This window comes from Plectropomus leopardus, chromosome 17, assembly GCF_008729295.1.
Source record: "Plectropomus leopardus isolate mb chromosome 17, YSFRI_Pleo_2.0, whole genome shotgun sequence".
Lineage (NCBI taxonomy): Eukaryota > Metazoa > Chordata > Actinopteri > Perciformes > Serranidae > Plectropomus > Plectropomus leopardus.
In genome coordinates, this window is record NC_056479.1 from 16456759 (window position 1) to 16479754 (window position 22996).

At 37.4% G+C, this 22996-nt stretch overlaps 2 protein-coding genes across 3 annotated transcripts; one reads left to right on the forward strand and one right to left on the reverse strand.

Annotated features, from left to right (window-relative positions):
- Window positions 1-779: 779 nt before the first annotated feature.
- On the forward strand, window positions 780-17809 carry nprl3 (NPR3-like, GATOR1 complex subunit). Of its 2 annotated transcripts, XM_042505659.1 has the most exons (14): window positions 780-1179; window positions 3338-3407; window positions 6354-6392; window positions 7144-7276; window positions 8795-8869; window positions 9754-9907; window positions 10057-10138; window positions 10251-10388; window positions 12109-12265; window positions 13299-13405; window positions 13645-13774; window positions 15131-15320; window positions 15417-15609; window positions 17419-17809. In XM_042505659.1, the coding sequence occupies exons 1-14, from the start codon at window positions 987-989 to the stop codon at window positions 17582-17584; spliced, it is 1827 nt and encodes a 608-aa protein (XP_042361593.1). In that variant the 5' UTR covers window positions 780-986; the 3' UTR covers window positions 17585-17809. The 2 variants fall into 2 exon arrangements, with proteins under 2 accessions (XP_042361593.1, XP_042361594.1); XM_042505660.1 differs by lacking the exon at window positions 6354-6392.
- Window positions 17810-19216: 1407 nt separating this feature from the next.
- On the reverse strand, window positions 19217-22789 carry mpg (N-methylpurine DNA glycosylase). The gene is made up of 3 exons (XM_042504218.1): window positions 22071-22789; window positions 20473-20677; window positions 19217-20262 (listed from the first exon to the last, which is right to left on the reverse strand). The coding sequence occupies exons 1-3, from the start codon at window positions 22329-22331 to the stop codon at window positions 19811-19813; spliced, it is 918 nt and encodes a 305-aa protein (XP_042360152.1). The 5' UTR covers window positions 22332-22789; the 3' UTR covers window positions 19217-19810.
- Between the last annotated feature and the right edge of the window lie 207 nt (window positions 22790-22996).

Here is a 22996-nt window from a genome sequence, read left to right on the forward strand (position 1 = left end):
GAAGCCGGACCAGCGCCAAAGACTAACCCTAAAACTGACTCCAGGGGAGGGTCTCGAGCCCCGGGCCAGCTAAAGGATTTTACATTAGGCTATCTTATCAATTTAAAGTTGTTGGTCTAGCCAATTAAATATTAAATATTAAATATTAGATGTTACTGATTTGAAATAGTAACTGGGTTTTGGGTGCCGGAAGTTATATAAATCCTCAGGTGCTGCTGCGCGTGCACCCTGATAAGTATCCTACATATATAAGACTGTGCAGTGATATCTCCTAAGGTACAGTATGGTGGGTTGTGGTTTTATTCATTTCACTGCAGTGTTTGGTTGCAGTGCTTTTACCCTCAAAATATATTTGGATGTAACCCCTTTGTGTAACCAACATCTTGATAGATGACTGTTATTAAATGACACATCTTTTGTAATGGATTACAATTACATTTATTCTGTAATTTGATTACGTGACACTGTTAAGTGTAACTGATTAACGCTGTTCGTAACATCATGTGGCTACTGCATGTTTTGACCCTGAAGATTTAGCTTTTTTTGTATTGCACGCTTTATGAGACATTGTTTCCCTTATGCGGATAACACGTTGCTTTACAATGTTGTAGAATATCTGTAATTCATCGTTAAACACCAAGCTATTGTCAGTGAGACTGATAAATGGCTAGATACCTGAACTGGCATTCAGGAAAGCTATTGCTGGAGCAGGGGGATCCTATCGCCGAATATTCTGTTCCGGCCGGACATTTTTCAAGGTGACACATAACAATGGCAGCGACAGTATATGGATGTGCGGTAGGATAGACTTTACAACCAGGTCTTCCAGTCAAAACCAGTCAGACTGTATTCGTCTCTATTGCATGGCATACATTATTTCGCCTTCAACAAGCTAAAGCCACTGTTTGGTTGTAGAAAACAGTCACAGCTCGCGACCGACTCTACTGTGTCGCAGCTAACGCGAAGTTAGCTAGAATGCTAACATCATGTTTAACCCATTAGCCGGGTTACCAGGTGACCGAAAATCCATGTACGGTCAGTCACAAAACAGCGTGTACAAAAGTGGCGATAAGACCAGCCCGATTAGCGTCATACTGGTTAGCTCTGGCAGTCGAGGGAACAAACTGCTTTTCCGATACCCTTTCCAAAGAGTGGCTGAATGTCCGTCATCTCTTAAAGGTAGGATTAGCTGAAGTAGCATTAGCCGAGAAATCAATGCTGATATGAGTTACACTTTATTCAGGGGATAAACTCGGTGGCTTCGTGTACGCACTTTCACATATTTACACACCTACAGAGGCTGGGCAAGGCTACAAACACTCACTATATTATACAGCTGGGGGTCATGCCTATGTTTCCGAGGGCCTAGTCTAGCCATGTGTAGAGCTTTGAGCATCCGTCTCTTGATGTAAACCTACTGTACTGTGTACAAGTCTTTGGCCCCTATGTTATTGTAGCAATGTTTATTTTCTCAGTACTCTTTTTACTAAAATAACAGAAGATATGTACACAGTATTAAAAACGTGCATATTTCAGCCTTAACTCAGTCTAAAGATGCATTTATTTAGTGTGACCTCCCTTTCCACTTAGCATGTCTTGAACTCTCTAGAGCAGACAATATGAGATACACAATACTAATCTTCTTGTGTATTTATACCAGGCTGCATTCAAGACAAGGCCAAAGCTCAAAATTGATTGGTCGACACCTTTTGATATATATGTATATATAAAGCATTGTAATAAGTCATTTTCACCTCGTTACATTACACCAATGGCTGTAGGTGAGCCATTTCAACATACTGACTCCGGAAAACATGCACTGAACATTTGACTTAGGGTGGAAACATTGACTACAACAGAAAACTCTTTAAAAATGTCTAACCTGTGATATTAAGAGGATACTATGCTGGGGAACATGGAATCCACTGAGCATTGATACACCTCCATACAGCAGCCTAGTTATATGTATTTTACTGACTGGAGTGTGTGAAGCCACAGTTTTCAGTTTCAAGCAAACATGGCGCTTCTGTCATTATGTGATGGAAAACCCCTCTTTTGTACACTGTTCCCCTTTTTTGAAAAACTCTTCCTGTTGTTTTGCACACTGGTATGTTAATAGGTTGTTTGAGCTTACAGTAAACTGTGATTTAGATGATTACTTCAAATTCAGAGTCTAGGGATGCACAATATTTCGCTGATTTCCAATATGCTGATATTTTGCGACATGTTGGGTGATTGTCAATGCCGACAATGACATATGTGCTTATATTTTCTACCTAATTGCATAGAACATCAAGTCTCTCCTGTTGTGGAATTTACATATTACGTCTGCTCTTAGTGCGATAACCCACTGGTGGCAGATGTAGACATAAAATACAATGCTTTTTGAAATTTACACATTCACTGGGCAAAACAAGAAATCTGCTCTACTTATTCTTATGCATCAAATTTGTAACAAAAAATGCTAAATTCCTCCCACTTTAACAGGCTTGGACGATGGTCTCCCCAAGACAGTCCTGACAATAGCTAAAATCAGGGCAAATTTGACCTATATCAACTTTTTAAAGTCGCATAATTAAAGTGTCATCTTGTCGGCCTGTCATTTTGGCAGAATAGTTCATATCTGGTTAGTGCTGATATTTCCTTTTAAAGCTGTTATTTGCCAACACTGATGACATGCAGATATTATCGTGCATCCCTATTAGAGTCACACCCTGTAAAACAGAGTTATCTGACTACAAAGTAGTAGCCATCTAATATAACTGATGCAAAATGAAAATATTGATACATATTGTAATCGTTATGAAATGCCTTTATTTTGAAATTCTCATTGCACATCTGTCTCAACATTTCTGTCCAAGTGCAACCCCGTCCCGAATATTCAAACAGTGTTATCATATTTGTGATATCAGTAAATGTTGTATTGTTTTCCAAAGAATCAATATATTATCATATAATGTTGTGATCTACACCCCTAGTAATATGTCTGAGATTTGACTTTTGTATAACTTTCATTTAAGTTTGTTGTCATTGCAGCATATCATAAATTGGACGTATGCCTAAAATGGCAATAATAGGTCAAGAATGACTGCAAAACTGCTTTGGCAAAGAGAATTAAATGTCTGGATTAGACTTTTATCAACACAGAGACCGACCCTCAAAAATAACAAACAGTACTATTGGGATTTAAACAGTAAAAGAGCATATTGAGGTCACATAACACATCTCTGACACGTTTGACACACACACTGGTTTGACACCTGTTTGTTTTTTTAAAATTTGTTTTTAACTGGCATCAATAATCATGTAAACTAACACGTTTATCTCTGTCCACAAGGGAAACAACGGAGTCCATATGCTCTGAACACAACCGGGGATGGTCTTGAAGATCAGGATGGTGATTCAAGGTATTTAGTTGGTCTTCATTTCTTTTTGTGGATTTTGAATTAGTTTGTAAATTGAATGTAGGTGGACACACTGCCAATTTGAAGATATTTTAAGCCACTTACTCTCATTAGCTTTTTCCTCCCCAAGTTATTTGATTTTTTTTTGTATTTTTTTTTTCCAAAAAACCTCATAGTATTTTTCAAGAGGAGTTGAGGAGCATGCTTTATTTAACCCTTGTGGTGTGAGCAACATTAAACTCCTTAATATACTTAAAAGAAAATGCTGTATGGGTGGTGCTCCTAAAGCTAAAGCTATCGTCTCACCATATGTCGAAATGTCCCTTGAAATTTGTCATAGCGCCAGCTGCTGTTGGAATACGCTTGCTTATCTGAACTAGCAATAGAAAAAAAACCTCCCCTTCAAGTGACTTTATTTTCTTGTTAGCCCTGGTCATCAGAAAACAGGGCACAAATAGTTTCCACATGCTTAAATAAACAAGTTAAACCACATTAGACTCTTTTTAAACTAAACAATAAGTTTGTGAGAAGCTGTCAATAAGATTATAAATGCGCATTGATCATATAAAAAAAAGGATGGTACATCATGATTTTACAAAAGCTAAGAGATGAAACGAGAGGACTACTTGTTTATCCAGAGGGTAAAAGAAGGTTGCTGTTGGATGCGGCAGATATTTAACCAATGATCTTCTGTTATTTATGGTATAAAATGTTCTGGCTTTGAGTCACATGAACATGCATAGAACCACTGAAAGTAGTAAAAATATGCAGAATTAAAATATTATGTAGCCACAAATGCACACTATAAAATTAGCAGCAAGTGTAAAAGGAAAGGACAATTTCCCAAACAAGGAAACATGGACAGAATTTGATCTCCTCACTGTTGTTGATGCCTGTAAATAAAAATAAAATGAAAATATCAGACAGAGAACCTTTCTGTCTTGCCTGTTGTTTGAAACAGCATTTAGTTTTCATCATTGCTTCTGCTTTATGGATGGTCATGCTGGTCAGTTGTTGGTTGGCTGAAATTACTTCACAGGGCTGTAAGAAGCAGATAATTTAAAGTCTGTTTTATCACTACAGCTCACCAGGCAGATAAAACAGGCAAACAGGCACAAGTTTTTTTTTCTTTCGCTCAGTTTGACCCCACCAGACTCCCATTTCAAACAAGAAAAAAAGCATGACCTTATATGACCTTTTAGAGAGGTTAAACTAGGGTATATAAAACTGTTAACAGCACAACAGAACCTTATCGGAATGATTTGAGCATTTAGTATATAGGACACATGTCATTTTTGTCTTTGTTAAATCCTGTGGACTCCTTTTGAACAGTTTGAAGTCACACAGTAATAGCTTTATAAAAAACAGTATTAAATGATGTGCAGCATTTAAAGGAATATTTCTTCTCCCAAACGATCGTTTTGTATATTGATTCATGTTATATTCTGTTGAATTCGTGAAGAAAACTCTGCTTTTCTCCACAGTGAATGAATAAATCAAAAACAGATTTTTTTTTACAAATTCATTTTGGTAGTAGTGGGCCATGTTTAAAAACAGCAAAACTATATCAAAACATTTCTATGCAAACTCGCACACACCTTGTGCAGTGTAATCTCATTTATCCAGTCGGGTGCCCTTACTATTTGAATCCCCGTCTACACATATTTCGATATATTTAAAATTGTTTAAAAGAAATTCTGTTCATACAATCTTAGTTTTATAAAATAACTTTGTCCACATTAGAAGGCGAACATGAATCCAAAGGCCCACCGGTGTTCGCTGTCATCTGCAGTCTCCCCGTGTCTCAAGGGTAGTGAAGTGTATATGCAACGTTACCTCTCTAAAACACCAACTGTGGATCTCATCACCGTGGATTTCACTTCTATATGAGGCCAAAGGAGCTAATTCAAAGACACAAGTGATGCTCTGGACACACAAAAGTTTTCCTTCAGCAACAATCACACTCTTAAAATGATTCCATCATTTGCTGGTTCATCCGGGTCTGTTTCAAAACTGCCGTTTCTGGTGGACATTAAACAGCGTTTGCTGAGGTGAACCAAATATTACAGGGTGCAGCAGACGCCAAAGTATTCATTAGTCCAAGCAGTGCTAACAAAACGCAAACAAACTGATGTTAGTCACCCATAGCTATTGTTGTCATCGTTTCCCAAACACTTCGTTTAACATATTCACACACAAGAAGATTACAAAAATCTTCCTTCTAGAGGGCATTTTCAAAATTCTCCATTTTATTGACCTTAACTCTGTTTGCACATGGACGAGAGGCTAATATGTAGAGGAAAAAAAAAATTTTTTAAATAGTTGTATACTTGCAGACAGGGCTTAAAACACTTTAACATAAATGCTGTCATGCAGGGACGAGTAGCACGCCTACGCTGTTCATGCAAAACTCTGATTATACTGCACAAGTTGTGTGAGAGTTTGTAATTCTATGTTTTAATATAGTGTCGCTGTTGTTTAACATAGTTCCCCTTTTACTCCAATTCATCAAACAAATTCTGCTTTCGGATTTATGGTTAACCATGGAGGCACAATGTTTTCTTCACAAATGCATGGTAACACAGGACGAGTAATTGACACATAATTGATCATTTTGGGGGTGAAGTATTCCTTTAAGTGGCTGGTCATGACTACATTAAGTAGCTTTACTGTATCTTTTTGAGTAATTTAACATTTTTATTTGCTTTTATGGCAGTTTTGAACTGGCATTTAATCTCACATATTTCAACTTTAATGACATTTAGGCTTAGTCAGGGTAAATTGCTAATTTTCTCGAATCAACATGCAGACCAGCATTTTCACATCACAGTATCACATGTTTGTTTGGGTTGTTCTGATGTCCATTTTATGCATTCAGCCCAACTGTGTGTTGCATTTTCCCTTTTGTTTGCTTTTTTCTTCTTTTTTATGGCCCAATTCCCATTTCAGAGAACAATCTCCACTAACTGACGAACAGTTGGTAGCAGGGTAAGACCAAATCATTCTAAACCACCTTTCCTTCGCTTAGATCACCCCTGTCTTTTTTTATCCCCTTCTTTCCTATTTTGTGTCCTATATGGATCCCCAACTCTGATCTCAGTAAAATCCTTGTAAATTATCAGCAGCAGATCCAGTGAATCGGTACTTTGGTTGATTCAGGATTTCAGTTTTGTTCTCCTCTTAACTATATGCCATTTAAATAAAAATCCAACAGTTTAAAAATATAATTAAAGTTTTAATTCACATTGATTATATTGCCTTTAGCATGTAGAGTCAGCATTACAAAACAACATATAAATCAAATGCAAACTGCACTAACTATGACACATTCTTTTAAAATTGCGTTGGAGAGGTAAGTCTATAGTGTGTTTGATTTTTTTTTTCTGGAAGTTAACGCCATGATTTTTATCCCTTTGACTGCAGCATGAGTTACTTAAGTCAAACCAGCATGTGTCTTTCACATTCTTAATTCATACAGCGACTTCACTGTTTCTGCAAGGAGGCTTCTTCCTCTTTTCTCCTCTCCAGTAGCCACACAAGCTTTTTTATTTGTACTGTTCAATTACATTACAGGCAGATGCATCTGATTAACGTAACCCCTTTCATAGACAGGAATGTGAAAATTGTAAACAAACAGCTAATTTAAAACATTCTTATTTATCCCGGCTGTTTCTGTGCTCTGCCCCTCTCATCACACCCTGCACACTTCTCTTATTCGGGCTGTTCTTCCTTCTTCAAGGTTCTCGGACATCATCCTCGCCACCATCCTGGCCACCAAATCTGACATGTGCGGGAAGAAGTTTGAACTGAAGATAGACAATGTTCGATTTGTGGGTCACCCTACTCTCCTTCAGCATCCTCCCATCATCCAGGCAAGCAACTCACAGAGTCTCATTAAAATAAGTCATTCTAGATTTGTACAGAAATCCAAGGGTAAACAAGATGTTATGCAGTGCTCCTCTGGTCAGATAGCTTGTCACAAAGATACATTTATATGGACCCTAATATTCCCCTAATAGTCAGAATAAAAGTCAGATCAGAATAAAAATGCCTCATGCAACCACCTCAGTTGGAAGAGACTGGCCTGATCGGTAGGAATTTTCCTCGTAACGATAACATTTAATCTGATCGTTTCTCTGTGATTGGAGTAAAGATATTCTTTCTGTGCATGTGTGCCCCACTTGGGAATACATTTAGGTAATATAGCTGCTACTTCTGCCTTTATGCTGCAAACCTACAAACTTCTCTCTGCTGATTTTGACAGTCGTTCATAAATTCAAAAAATATGTAGCGCTGCATGCGTAGTACCACAATCCTAAGTGAGTTCGGTGATTAAAAAATATTTTCTTTGATTTTGAAACAGTAGCCGTATGAAATGCTGTTTCAAGCAGAATTGTGGAGTTGCTGGACGTAACAATCATCTATTGCTACCAGTAGCATTGGCCAATACGTAAGATGTCCATTGGAACATCAGTAAATTGTAGACAACACGTTTTGTTCATAGCCCCAAGAGATTCAGTTTGTTTTCAAAAAGGAGGAGAGAAACCAGAAAGTACTCACAGAGAAGAAGAAACTGGAATCAGAGAATTACAAATTTTTTTCTTCTTTAAAAATTACTCAGACATTTTAATTGATTAGCAATTAATTTAAATACTTGACAGCTAATCAATTAATTGATGAATATTTGCAGCTCTTCCCATGATTGATAATATCGATTAAAAATTACCACATTCTGTTTTTTTTTTTCTTTTTCTGGCTTTTGTGAGGCGATAAGGCTGTTTTCATTTCACCGTGATCCTCTCAATTTATTTTAGCTTTGAAATTTGGCACAAAAGTCCAAACAGTCAGCAGCGCCCCCTGCTGACTGTTTGTTTGTATGATGATGAATTTGCTGCGGTTTTGCCAAGATGAAGGTATTTGAAAGAGATAAAGCCAATGAGACCAAAACAGAGCAAAGGAGCCGAAAAAAAAAAAACAAAAAAAGAAAAACAGTGCAGTCTAATAATATATAAGTTGTTTTGTGAGAATAATAGGAACAACCTGCAGTTAAGTGTCATATAATATAACAACATGTACTGTACATGAATAGAGCTTAATCAACACCTCGCTGACACAGTGTCAATAAAAGCTGAATTTTTCAGGTTAGAAACATTGATTTTTGGCAGAGATACTGTACTCTGTTTCAAAACATTGTGCTGGTGCAACTTTTATTGTGTTATATTTGGGAATTTAACAGTATTTTACATTCAGTATTGACATGTCATATCTAAATCTGCACACTGTAGGTTTACAGTTATAATTCTCTTTTAAACATGTTCATGTTATGCATCTTTAAAAAACAACCAAACAAAAAAAAAAACACTAAAAAAACTTGTTTTCTTTCTGTGCAGGTTTCTAAGACAGATCCCTCACCTAAGAGGGAAATGCCTACGATGATCTTGTTTAATGTGGTGTTTGCACTACGGGTACGAAAACTCTTATTATATTTTTTTTAGACAGATTTTAAAGATTGATTCTCTAGCTGTTTGCTCTACAAGTTAAAACAATTGGTGTATAAAAGTTATAGTATTGTGAATTGATATTTTCATTTTAAATTATGGCACCATTAAGTCAGCTGGCTGTGGGTGGGACACACATTTTTTGTCTTTTAATCTGTGTGTCTTGAAAGTGGGAGGAGGTGTGTATGGGTGATAATATTCTTGTATACCCTATCTGTGAGAGCATGGGAAGTCAGAGCGAGTAGGGGCCTATGTGCTCTGCGTAATCATTCTGCCCCAACATGGCACAGCCTGTCCCTGCCCATGCTGAGTCACTGTATCCAGTACAGCTGACATGGGGTGAGAAGTGCTTAGTCATGTTTTCTCAACTATATCTGTCTAGTAACTGTGGTATTCGCACCCGTACATTTCCATAAAAATAATGTTAACTAGATGGGTTATTTTAATATAGTAGTGCGTTTTTGCAAATGGGGGTAATTTTTGTGTATTTTTTATAATATTTTATGTTTGTATTACACAGTGGTGACTCGTAGCTGTCAACATATGTAGTGCAACTATTATTTGAATTGTATGTAATAATTGGATCTTTTTATAGTTTTATTGATCTTTAAGTTACATGCATGCTAAAATCTTACCCTGAAAGAGCACAGAAATCATTTTTATATTAAAAGCTCATGTTTAAAAGTTAACTGGCTGACATTAATTTAACTGAGCTACAAATAAAAGCACCTTTATTCCAAATGCAATGTCAAAGACTAATCACCAAGTTGTATATGTATTACTTAAATGTTTCTATCAAAAATACAACAGTTTAAAAGTGTCTCCCTTCGTCTCATCTCTTGCCTCTACAGGCAAATGCTGACCCATCAGTGATCAGCTGCATGCATAATTTGTCACGCCGTATTGCCATAGCCTTGCAGCATGAGGAGCGGCGCTGCCAGTACTTGACCAGAGAGGCCAAACTGATGCTGGCCGTCCAGGATGAGATCACCACTGTGACAGAAAGTAAGATACGCAGGTCTTGCACTATCATTGGGTATAATTCTGTATTTGTTATAGTACCATGTGGCCTGTCAGGATGTTGTGATGATGTATTACAATTGTGAAAGCTTATTTTGATTGTTGTTTTTGTTGTCTGTTTTTCCTGATCTAAGCGGATGAAAGTCCTCAGTCCCCATTTAGACAAATTCTTCCGAAATGCAAACTAGCCAGAGACCTGAAGGAGGCTTATGACAGGTGTGTAATTTACTATTTTATTTGTTTTTATATTGTTTTATTTCTCCCTTTCTCTGACTATGTAGAATATACATTTTTCAAACAGCTGACTCTAATATTCATGTTTTTGCAGCCTTTGTACAACCGGCGTAGTGCGACTACATATTAACAACTGGCTTGAGGTGAGCTTCTGTTTACCACACAAGATCCACAGGATTGGCGGCAACTATATCCCCCCTGAGGCGTTAGAGCGCAGCCTTAAGGCTATAAGGTGTGTTTTTACTTCTTATGCACAGAATAGTTAGTTTCTACACTGTTTTTTGTGGGCTTAAACTTTCAGAGCTACACTTCTGGCAACACCTCAATCAGCAGTTGTGGGATGTGACACTGAAAAAAAGGCCTATCATAACTGACCATAGATACTCCACCCAATGTTGCCTTTCTGAAAGAGAAAAGACGTAGAGTTGGGCTGTCAATTTAAGATTATTTTCATTATTGTTTCATCTGCCGATTATTTTCATAATTCATCTTTTAGTCTATTGAATGCTCAAAAATTGTGAAAAATGCTCATTGCAATATCCCAGAGCCCAAACTGGCATCCTTAAAGTTCTTCTTTTGTATCTATCACACATTTACTTCTTCATACATCATTTACCATCATAAATGACAAGTAAAGCAGCAAATTGTCCAGTTTAAGAAGCTAAAACCAACAAATGTTTTATAGTTTTGCTTAAAAAATGACTGAAATGATTACTAAATTCTATAATAAGTGTTATTGATATTGAGGTTTTACATATAAATATGCTACATTTTAATTTACGACATATGATTCATAATATTTATTATTAGTTATTAATGTAGTTTCCTTCTTCTCTGTCTACAAATGCAACATTTCTTGAGGAAAGATGAAATATTTGTCTCTTATTTGCTCTCATATTCATTTATACTCATTCATACTTAACAACCTTATTTCTGAATAGAACCGGAAAGCAGCATAGTGTTAATTTGTTAATCAGACTTGGCTGCAAAACTCCAAAATGAGTCTGTAATTGTCATCTCAGAATAATAAAGGTAGAATACGCTAAGTCAACCTAGTCAGTCATTTTCTTTGTCATCATGACATAAACTTGCATTATAAACACATTGCAAAAGACTGCAGTGTTGCACTCTGGGATTTTTTAGTTAAATGACAGTAGAAAATTTCACTTTAATGTCACTAAACACATATAGATGCTGAAATATAGATGCTGAACTGTCATTCTTTTGTTTCATGTGTGCCTTCTGTGTTTAGTTAAATGTTAAATTTGTTTGACAGAAAACTGTTGGGAATAATTTCCTATCATTTTTTTAAAAAATTTTAAGCACTTTGTTGTATTTTAGCAGTGCACTGAAAGCAGCAGAAAGGCGAGGTGAGCACACTTTAATGCATATTTATTGTAAGTAAGATTGTAATCACATTACAATCGCAAATCGCAAAGTTTTCCTCATGTTGAGCCCAACTGCTGACCCACAGGCCAACTTACTTAACAAGAAGTCTCTGATCCTTGAAACTGAGTATAATCCTCTGTCATTTTGGCATGTCAAAGTAGTATTGCGTGTTTAATTGCTAACTAAATGCTGTGTATTTCATTAGCTTCAATACTGGCTTACTATTCAAAGCCTCTTAAGTGACCTCGCCAGTATTCTGTGGACCGTACTGCCACCTATTGATACTTAAGCATACTTACATCAGAGTTGTGATTGTCTCCTCATTTTTGCCTTTTGAAGCTGCACATGTGAAATTAGTGCGAGTGCGTTTAAATGATTAAATCGTAACAGCTCTGCAGAAAGACGATTTGATAAGTAATTAATGTGAGTGCTGCTTTCATGCTTTCAGATACACTTAGTTGTTCTGTTGTGCAGGCTGGTGCTAAAATGGATTCTGCAGAAGCCTCTCTAAAGATGAGCTCTATGTATTCATAGACTGTGTCTTCTGTTGTTTGATCCTCCAGACCCTATCATGCTCTGCTGCTTCTGGAAAATGAAAAGGCACTGCTGAGCCAGCTGCCTCTGGACTGCTCGCCTGCAATGGTGCGCCTCATCAAAACCTGCTCAGCTGTGAAAAACCTGCAGCAGCTCGCACAGGATGCTGACCTGGCCTTACTTCAGGTACAGTTCCACCGCCTGCATCACCAGCGCACTTTACAACTCTAGATGTCATTCTCTGATCTCAAAATCTATCTTAAAATTAGAAACACCTAAATATTTATAACTGCGTACAGTCCTTAAGCTCATTCAGAAATAAATAATTTAGTGATTATTTTGTCTTGTAAAGCCTTTTCCGTGTAAATAAAAGACAAAATGAATGTCAACAGAACATTTTTAATAGACGATCATGATACCTTCAGCTGTATGTGGCACTTTAACAGAACCATTAGAAACAGGAAAACACGGTGCAAAAAGAGGAACAATACTGTATACCTAAGATAAGGGAAATATACAGAACAAGTCATGAAATAGATATATGAAGACAAAGGACAGAATTTAGCCACAATTCAATCAAATACAAAAGATCAATAGAGATACCAATATATTGAAAATTACGAAATAAAATGTAACAAAAAAGAAAAAAGGTTTTTTAAACCAAAAGGCAATATAAACAAAAAGAAGAGACAAATAAAAAAACACAAAAGAGAGAAGTAGAGACATTAAAACAGCAAAGACCTAGATATAAATATTTACAGTTTTTTTAGCTTTAATATTTATTTTCTCCATATATTTTAGCATCTTGGTGTAGTTGGCTAAGAACACAGTGAAAGAGGGAGTACATCCTTTCCACTTACAAGTATGAGTGATATTTAGCCAAAGTAATCACAAGCAAACAATATATAAAATGTCTGCATCCAGGTTGTCCATAAAATGAACCATATCATTGTAACTAAGTTATGATTTTTTGTCTATAATAGTGTCAACCAGTTGTAAATGATGACCAATTGAAGTTGTTCACACAGAGAGATTACTGCGTTGATGGTGTCTTACTCCCATCTAGTGGACAAAATATAGTATGTACATCTAAGACCACTAAAGTCTGAGCTGTAAAAGAACGTGTTACTCATATCTCTCTTCTTCTGTTGGTTTTCAGGTGTAAAGTATTTTTTATTTAGATTATTTTACATCATGTGCAAATCATTTTCCCTTTCAGATTTTTCAAATTGCTGCTCACTTGGTTTATTGGGGCAAAGCGATCATAATCTACCCACTATGTGAAAACAACGTCTACATGCTGTCTCCTCATGCCAACATCTGCCTGTGAGTGTCCATGATGGGATATTAACCATGTTGTTATATTACAACATGATATGGCTTGTTAAATTAAATTAACAAATTAAATTAAATGTGTTTATGAAAGAGCTGGATTGGGTAATTGGCAGCACTTGTAATTTTCCTCTGTGTAGATAAAACTTTAAATAGCCTCTTCCTGACATCATCGTTGAAAATTATGTTTTTAAAAGCTGTGTTAATAATGTCTGCGATCTCTACCCGGATAGATACTCACCGTTGGCTGAGCAGTTTGCACAGCAGTTTCCTGGTCATGATCTGCCCTCCATGTTAGCCAAGTTCTCATTGCCTGTCTCACTGGCCGAGTTCAGAAACCCTCTGGAAGCTCCTGCACAGGAGGTAGGACAATTGTATTTTCATTAATTGTCATTAATTATTTTTATTTAAGTGTCACACTTTTTTTGGCCCTTTATACATGATTACCGGACACCGTTATTTTAGAACCATTCTCCGGTTTTGCATGTACCAAACAAAGTGTGGTAAAGGAAAATACTGAATATTTACAAATTGTCTCGATAAAGAGCCCTTTTTCTTTTCTCCCAGGCTCTTTCTGGATAATTATTCAGTATTTTCCTTTACCACACTTTTATTATTTATATAAAAATATAAATAATAATATTAATATAATATTAATTATTATTTGCCAAGATGATTATATATATTTATGATACGCCAGTTTCCTTTGGCATGTCTGGCACACAACTTTTTTGGGGTCGTCTTCATAAATTTTGAAACTATTCCAGGCACTTACCTTTTTTGACATCTTGCTAAAAAAATTTTATAGGTGGTGAAACTGTCAGAGTCACAAAACTAGATAAAACATAGAAAAAATATACATTTAAATGTCCTTGAGAATAATTAATAATCATTATTGATGCATAATGAATAATGTTGGATGAATTACTATTTCTTAATTTATAAGCTATTTGGGATTTTTGGGTTTGAAGGGGTTGAGATTGAAGCTTTGAAGCATTCGGGTCAGCCCTAAATAAATACATACTATACTATACTATACTATACTATACTATACTATACTATACTGTGAAAAAATGAACTAAATACCTCTGTTTTTAGTGTAAGTCAGCTTTATTTTCTTATGGTTTTTTGGGGGGCGGAGGGAATAATGTGATTTATATGTATCGTTTTCAGTCAGAAAGAACAAAAAAACTGTCAGTCTTCTTCTGAAAAACTGAACTAAGTGAACTCTCTTGAAAACAATTGTAATTGTGAAGAGATGTTTCTAGTTTGAAGAAATACCACATTTTTATATTGAAGAATAATTGATCGTGCCATTATGAACACCAACAGACATTTTTGTAGAAGTTAAACAAAAGTGAAATAATAGTGTCCGTGTTAATCCCTTGTGTAAAGTCATTCCTGTAAATTTGGACACTGTGTTGTAAGAGCAGAACCATCTGGTGTTCTCCGCTCACTCGTCTTGTTTTGGCATAGCTGCTGGAGCGTCGGCGCTGAATTATAAATGTCAAAGGGACATAAGCTCCAGCTTCTGCAGCCTCTATTTTTCATGAGAACAAGATCAGAGCCAGGGCTCTTTCTTTTGGCTCTATTTTGAGCGCGTATGGTACCCACGGCTGATAAAAAACATTTGACCTGGTTGGGGACAGGAGTGTGCTGAGCTTCACTTTTTATCCTGCGCTCAGCCTTGATGCAGTTTGCTGCTCTGCTCTTGACCAGGCCCAGCTGATCCAGATGGTGGTGTGGATGCTCCAGCGCCGCCTGCTGATCCAGCTGCACACTTATGTCTGCCTTTTGGTACCTCCCAGCGAGGATGAGCCCGGGATGAGGGATGAAGACCCTCCACTGGCAGCCAGAGTAGGAGGCCGCAGTCTCAGCACCCCTAGCGCCCTCAGCTTTGGCTCCCCAAGTATATCCTCACTCAGCTCTCTTCTCTGCCCATCTCTTTAGAGGTGTAACATGGTAATATGTAACCTATGATCATATGTTTACCTCCCGTGTATAGCCAGCAGTGATGACATGACTCTCACCAGTCCCAGTATGGACAACTCCAGTGCGGAGCTACTGCCTGGTGGGGACTCGCCACTAAACAAGAGGATGACAGAGACGCTGCTTGCCAGCCTGTCAGAACATGAGAGGCAGGTTATTCTCAACATCCCGGCTGCACAAAATCCAGAGGATCTGCGGATGTTCGCCAGGTAATTAAGAAGAAGCCTAGTGCATAATCTGTGCTTTTTTTATCTGTTCATTAAGGGTACACTATGCAGGATTTTTCTAAAAACAAAACAGTGTATAGACTCATGTGAAAGTAATTCCTCTCAATGATTACCTATGACAGACTAGTAGTGTGTAGCGGTTTATTCTTCTGCAGAGACTGTCCTCTGCCTGTTTTGTTTTTTTTTAATTTTCTTCTTATTTTGTTGTGTTCGTGATGTTTCTGGGCGTTTGGGATGTTTCTAGGCGCAGCGCTGACTTTATATAAAAGGTAGCCAACAGGTGCCAGACTGCAAGCAGCACACATCCAAAGGAAGCTATGAAATTCGTAGATAGAGCCGAAATAAAAATGCAAATATAGGGAACGGGAATAATTCTGGGGTTTGCTTTCTTAAGGGTGGCTGTTAGGCCTTGTCCTGGGGCAGGTGGCTAATGGCTGAAGTGGTTTGTAGTTAAGTACAACCGATAGCTAGAATCAAATAATATAAACACAGTGAACTCAGAGGCTCCAGGCTTTGAACCTACATGAAACAAGACAACAACACTCTTTATTTTTCCTATTGTCACAGCAGCGCATTACGCTTCATGCCTTCCTTTGCTTACTTTCCACAATAAAAGACCAACTTAAACCACTAATAGCATTTTGCTAAGAATTAACTCAACAAAATAGCTTACACAAGTCACAAAACTTATTTTCAGAGCTTCTCATGTAGTCCTATGGCTCCTGTCACTAATCTCTGAGCCCTCTCCTGGTTTGTTGAGCCTCTGTAAAGTACTGACGGAGAGTGGTAACACTCTGGGTGTGAGCAGACAGAGACAATAAATTTGTCCTCCTTTTCTGATTCTCATTAATGTCAGGAAATCTAAACTACTTCTCAGCACTGAAAGGTTTCTGAAACACAGCATCATGCTAATTTCTCATGCACTAGAAAATACTGTGTATTTGTGTCATTCCCATTGCATCATTCATATTGCCCGCTACAAATTTGCGTCTGTTCGAGTCGTGCATTGTCTTTTTACGTAATCTTAATGCGAACACAACATTAGAAGTCTTAAAATGAAGTTGTTTGGTTATACCTGTTCCACGTGATATTGTTCACAAATGGTAACCAATAATTCCTACATAGTCTACCTTTAAATGTTTCTCAGCTCTCCACTGCTGTTTGCTTTTAGACAGTCAGATGAAATGCCCTTTCACACTTTGCAATTTGGGGCTGTCTGTGACAAAATATTGAAAATCATGAGAGAAATCATCAGTCGTCAATCAGTCGATATTGAACAATCTGACACAGATTGAGACCAAGATTTACCAAAACAGATAGACCCATTTTACACAGTGTGACTTACAATAACCTTCCACGATTGCTGTTGTCACACAGCCTTAAGGCGCCTTAACAGATGGGGTGCGCTTTTTAGTGAGTCATCCAGTGATTCACGTTGTTATAAATCACTGCTAATGCCTTCTCTCACAGGAAAAAAAGAAGACATTTGCATCGGTTTGGAAAGTAAACTTCTCTTAATTGCATTCACAGAATATTGGGAAATCTAATCAGAAAATATTGGCTGGAGAGTTGCGATAGTTTGCCAGCTGTTAGTTGAGTGCAGGTTTAAAATAGGAAATGTCTAGAACATCCCAGTACGGTAATCAGTGTTGTGTGCTACCTACTGCTGCACAGTAAGGAAAAATTTAATCAGGGCTGCAAAAAAATCTGTCTCATGGTTGATTTGCACAGCTAATAATTCAATGAAACTCTCAACCCATTTTGTCCGCCTGTTATGTTGACTGCTTCCAGGCTGCTGCACTATTTCCGGGGACATCACCACCTGGAAGAGATTATGTACAATGAGAACATGAGGCGCTCACAGCTCAAGACGCTGTTTGACAAGTTCCGCAGTGTCCTTGTGGTGACCAACCATGAGGATCCCATTATTTCAATCTTTCAGTCACCCATGGAGTAGTGGCATATCGACTGTATCAGCTCTCACCAACTGGAAGAAATGTCAGCTTGTGAGCAGTTAGCCTGCGGTGCTCACAGCTAAGTGCTATTGCTCAACGGTGTTTTTAAAATGAACTGACACAATGATTGCGTTCATGAGTGCAGATTTACAAAATGTAGAAAGTGTTTTTTTTTCCTTTATGGGCCAAATGTTTGTTTACAATATTAAATTATTTTATACATATCAGAAACGCCTCAATTGTTCACTCTGAATATTTGAAAGATGGGTGTAGTTTGAGTGATGCATGATTGATTGGCAGCACATTGGTATCGCCTGATATTCTCCTTGTTGGCTGCTGGTGGCCTGTTGGCAAATAAGATGACATTGACAGATGGTAGTGGCCAATGTTTTTCTGCTGTGTCATGTCAGTTTTGCACTTTAAAAAGCATTGCTTGAGACTAGTTTTACTTGTTTGGGATGAACTGAGATCTTGCCCGGGACATCCTTCAGGGCAAAAAGATGTAGACTCACTTTCAACCTGTAAGGGGATGCCCTTATTTTTTCTCTGATAATGCTACAGTGTGAGCTACAAATCTGTGTTAAAAGCATCAGTAGAGCTAGTTACATTAACTATTAGCAGCCTGTAGCAGCCGCTAACAGCTCACAGGGTTGCCTTGAGTTACGTTATTATGTGTTCAAGCTCTGTTCAGTAGAAATGAGTATTGGCCAAAGGTAAATTATAATGATCTAATGATTTGTTCAACTGTAATCATGTAGACTTTTGTTTTTGGCAAGAAACTTGAATATATACAGCTGTTTAAAGGAGAGTTCTTCCTATGTTTTCACAGCAATGTAAAATAGATACAGAGTAGTGCAGAAATGAGTCCTAAAACCTAGAAATGAGTTAGCAATTTACCATTTTGAGCTGCCTTGTCTTGAAGTTATTGAGTTTATGGGTTTTTGGTTAACACTGCCTCTTAAGAGACTCACATTTTATTCAACAACATAAAATATGTCAGTAAATACTTACAAACCTTAAAGTCTTTTTGTCTTTAACATGGTGGATGCTAGGTGGCTAAATCACACCGAAAACGATTTTACAGCCTTGTTGTGTTGGCGACGTTAGGTCATGTGACTGCAGTGTAGTTCGTTTATAGCCTAATTATAGCCTTTTACTTATTGCAATTGCATTTATGCTTTAAAGTGATGATAATTTGTCATCTTACTAAACAAAACATTTAAGTATCCTACATGTTTTTTTTTTGCCACAGAGCTCATTTTCTGCAGTTATCCATAATCCAAGAGAAAATTCCCATCGGCTTTTTTTAGAGGGAACCTGGGCGACTAACCTCCGTGTCAGCCTACAAAAAAATCATCCCTATTAGAAATGGAATTATGATATATGCAGCGTTTGAAGCAGTTACCTTTCTTTAAAAGAATGTTTTCATATGAAAGAAGTTTATTTTAAAAGTTGTTTATGTGATTGAGTTTATGTGCATTTTAAGAAAGGGTTTTAAAGGGCCGAAAGACTGACACTTAAGCTATTTTTTACGAGGAAGATTTATTTGTTTCCCTGGCACAAAAAGGGAATAATTAACAACAATAAAAAAAATAATAAACAATAACAACAAAAAAGCAGTGGTATCGGCCCAGTATTTCATAATCAGTGCATAACTTCATCTCCCTCTCCCAGATGTGTGAGATCGTTTGTGCTGACCAAAGAGGGGCATACTGAGTAATGATCATTCCAGACCTCCAGCTACCTCTCCTCAGGAATCCCAGAGGTGGGGAGCGAAAGACGGCAAGAAAAGAGAAGACTCCAAACATCAGACAGGCTCAAGCAGAGCGATCCAAACATCTGTGAAATCACTGAGTCACTCGGCAGAGAATCTTTCCCAAGTTTGAATGTTTATTAAAAAACACAGATGGAAGACCTTGACAAAAAATGCCCATTAGTGAGTAAATGTCATTTAAGAATTTATATTTTTAATAGGCACTGATTAATTAAGCTCTAGCTGTCTGAAACTTAACCTTTCCAGTATAACTTTTTATCATTGCCTTAGATAGTCGATAAAAATTGCAGTTTACAAAATGGATGATAAACATTTTGTTTAGTTACCGTAGATTGGAATAGGCATTTAACCACTGTTGGGGGTTATTCTATCATCTTGACTTTCTTCAGTTTTTATACTGCCTAAATGGTCCACAAAGGGAACAGATGGCAGAGTAGTTTCAGAAATATTCCTGTTAAGTCATTTTGACATTGTGCTGTCCTGTGTCAGACTGCACATCTGAGGGACCTAAATTGTTCATTACATTTCCAGACGGAGACTGTCTTTCTGCCTCTTTATTCACCACGCTAACACAAGGGTGCCCACGAAGATAAAACCGCCAAGGCTTCTTGGCCCACTCCCCATGAGACTCAATCCCAATGCGCGGTGCAGATACTATATCCTGTGGTTCTGCTGGATTTGTGTCTGGGTCCCTCTCCAGCCACACCTCGGGGTCTGACGCTAGATCTCTACGGTCAAAACAGCGAGGTATATTTAGAGCCTGGCACAGCTTGGAAGGTCCGTTGCAGAGCTCTTTGTCCTTCAGTTGCCGGGCTCCCTCTTTGCGTCTGGCCGCCCTCAGCTGCCTCATGACGGGCTGACCCTGCAGGGGCTCGAGGGACCGCAGCAGCACGGCAGCACCCTCCCCTGCGAATACAACACACAATATGCATCAGTCAGTAAGGCTCCACTCTGTCTCCTTCCTTTCACCTTTTACCCACCAACGATAAAAAAACACTGCTGTGTTGATTTAATGTGCCATATTAATGCTAGACACTTAGAGGACACATTAAACTGCAAATATATTTTTTCTGTCTGCATGCATCCATCACAACCTTTAGTGGGTGACGCTTTTACCTTCACTAGACACGTTCATACAGAGGTAGATGCCATAGATTGGATACACGTAGATTGTGCCGGGCTTCATGAACATGGCTGTGTTCCTCTCAGTGCGTTTGCCTCCTGCTGAGTGTGAGGCTTTGTCCTCCCCTCCGAGGTAGGCTTCAGTTTCCACTATTCTCCCTCGCAGCTCAGCACCATCTGCACACCTGCGGACCAACACCTGCAGGCACAAGAGGCAGGACAGATAATGTTTAATGTTTTGTTAGGATTAATCAATTGACAGAATGTTAACCCTTTGAAACCTGGGCAAATTGGCTTTATTTCTTTCAAAACACGAGAAGAAAGCAATGAGCAACTTCAAAAGAAATTAATTAGCAAGATATGAGTAAAAAGTACAAGTAGATTACTATCTGAAAATTAGCAAAAACAAAAACAAAACAAAGCAAAACAAACAAAATTGAAAACGACAAACAAATAGACAAACAAGGAAATTACCTAAAACAGCTTAAAATTATAGCAATTTAGAAAAAAAAATATCATGATAACTATACACATAGCTAAAGATATTAAAAAAAGATTTCCCAAATGTATAATCTCTTGCAATTTGTGGGACATTTCTTGCAAAGTTGCTCAATGCCTTTTTTTCTTCATGTTTTTTTTAATTATTTTTTTTTTACTAAACCAGTTTGCTCAAGGTTAAAAGTATTGAATACTTGTGAAAGGTGTCCGAATGCAGCACAAGTATAGTGATGTTGATCTTTAAAGCCAAAATGGCAACAACAACAAAAAAAATGTGAATATTTTCTTTTTTTAAGCTGTCTGGATGTGATCATGGCCTCTGGGAACTTATAGTGGGCATAATTTATTATTACACACAAAGACATTTGCTGTCTATAGACTATAGATATTTATGTTTAAAGAAAAAAATAACTGATTAACCCTTTCAAAACCTGGAGCATATCACTTTTCCTGTGCTGCATTCAGATGCCTTTAGAAAGTATTTAACCCTTTGAACTCTGAGCAAATTGGTGCAATTTCTTATAAAATCATGGGGGGGAATCAGCAAGAAATCAGTAGCTTTAGAGAATTGTTTTTTTTTTTTAAAGAAAAAAAATGAATCATAATTACATATTTGAATTTATTTTACACGTTTATTGTTATTTTTCAGCACTTTCCCCCATTCATTACCTTGTTTTGTTGTTTTTTTTTTTGTTTGTTTTTTTTTTTGTTTTTTTTTTACTGATTTGCTTTTTTTGGTCGTTTCTTTTGTTAATCATCGCCTACCTAAGTCAAAGGGTTCAGCATGAAAATAAAATTATCTTTGGTTACAGTCCTACAATTAAGGGGAAGCATTTCAGATTTTGCAAAGCTTTAGCTACTGAAATACAATATTTCATTATTACAATTAAAAATGAAATGGACTGAACTGACAGGTTACTGAGTGGAGCTCCTGCATGAATGAAACACAAAGCAACCAGAGGTGGAGACTTTCACATAAGGCTGTGCTGTCTCAGGCCATTGCAGCTTTGATAGGTTGAAGTGTTGACTTAGGTCGTCTAAGAAATCATCCAAACTCTATAGACGGATGTAAAACGCAGGTGAGGCGGCATTACCTTGCCGAGGAATGCTTTAGCTAAACCGATGCAGGGTTGGTTGAAAAACTCCTCTCCCAGTCTCTGCTGCAGCCCGTTTTTGGAGAAATAATGGCTTCGCTCCGTCTCAGCACTTTGAGCATTTTCACACTTCTTCTTCTTCAGCTCAATAGGTGAAACATTTAATGTCACATTCGTCTGGTTTTTGCGTTTATTTAGTGTTTGTTCAGCTGCTGTTACGACTGTTACTGCTAGCATCTTTCTTTTTCTCCCTGCCATCATAATATCAACGAAACCGCTAAACGCAAATGGTAAAAATTCAAAAGTACTTTTACGACACCCTCACTGTCTTTTGCATGACGCTGTAGCACGTTTCTGTGTTTTTTAAACTATTTTCTTTATCATGTATGTGATTCTTTAGGTCGATCAATGCTAACGCTAACATACAGGAAATGAGCGATTGTTTTGTATCTCTTAAAGGGACCGCGCACCCTTTCACGCTCATAGACGTCACTGCAAATATGTGTTTTGATGTTGTTTATGTTGCTGTTTACTGTTTCCCATTAAGGATGTCTTTCCAGGCTATGAGGAGGAAGGTCCAGCTTATGTGTTTTTTTTCCCCACAAAAATTCCCAAACAGGACTTTTCTGTCCAACATTTACTTCTTGCTTGTGGTGGACAGTGGTACAGATTTGAGGTACTTATACTTTATTGGAGTATTTTTTCCATGCCACTTTATACTTTTACCCCACTACTTTTTACTTCACTATAATTATCTGAGCACTTTAGTGAGATTACATATTAAGATTTTTGTATTAAAACATTACAAGAATTAAACACAATGTTTTGAAATAAATAAAATTATCAAGCAGTTTATAAAAGTACAGCTGCAAGGGTAAGTTGATTAATCAATTAGTTGATTGATAGAAAATGAATTTGCCAACTGT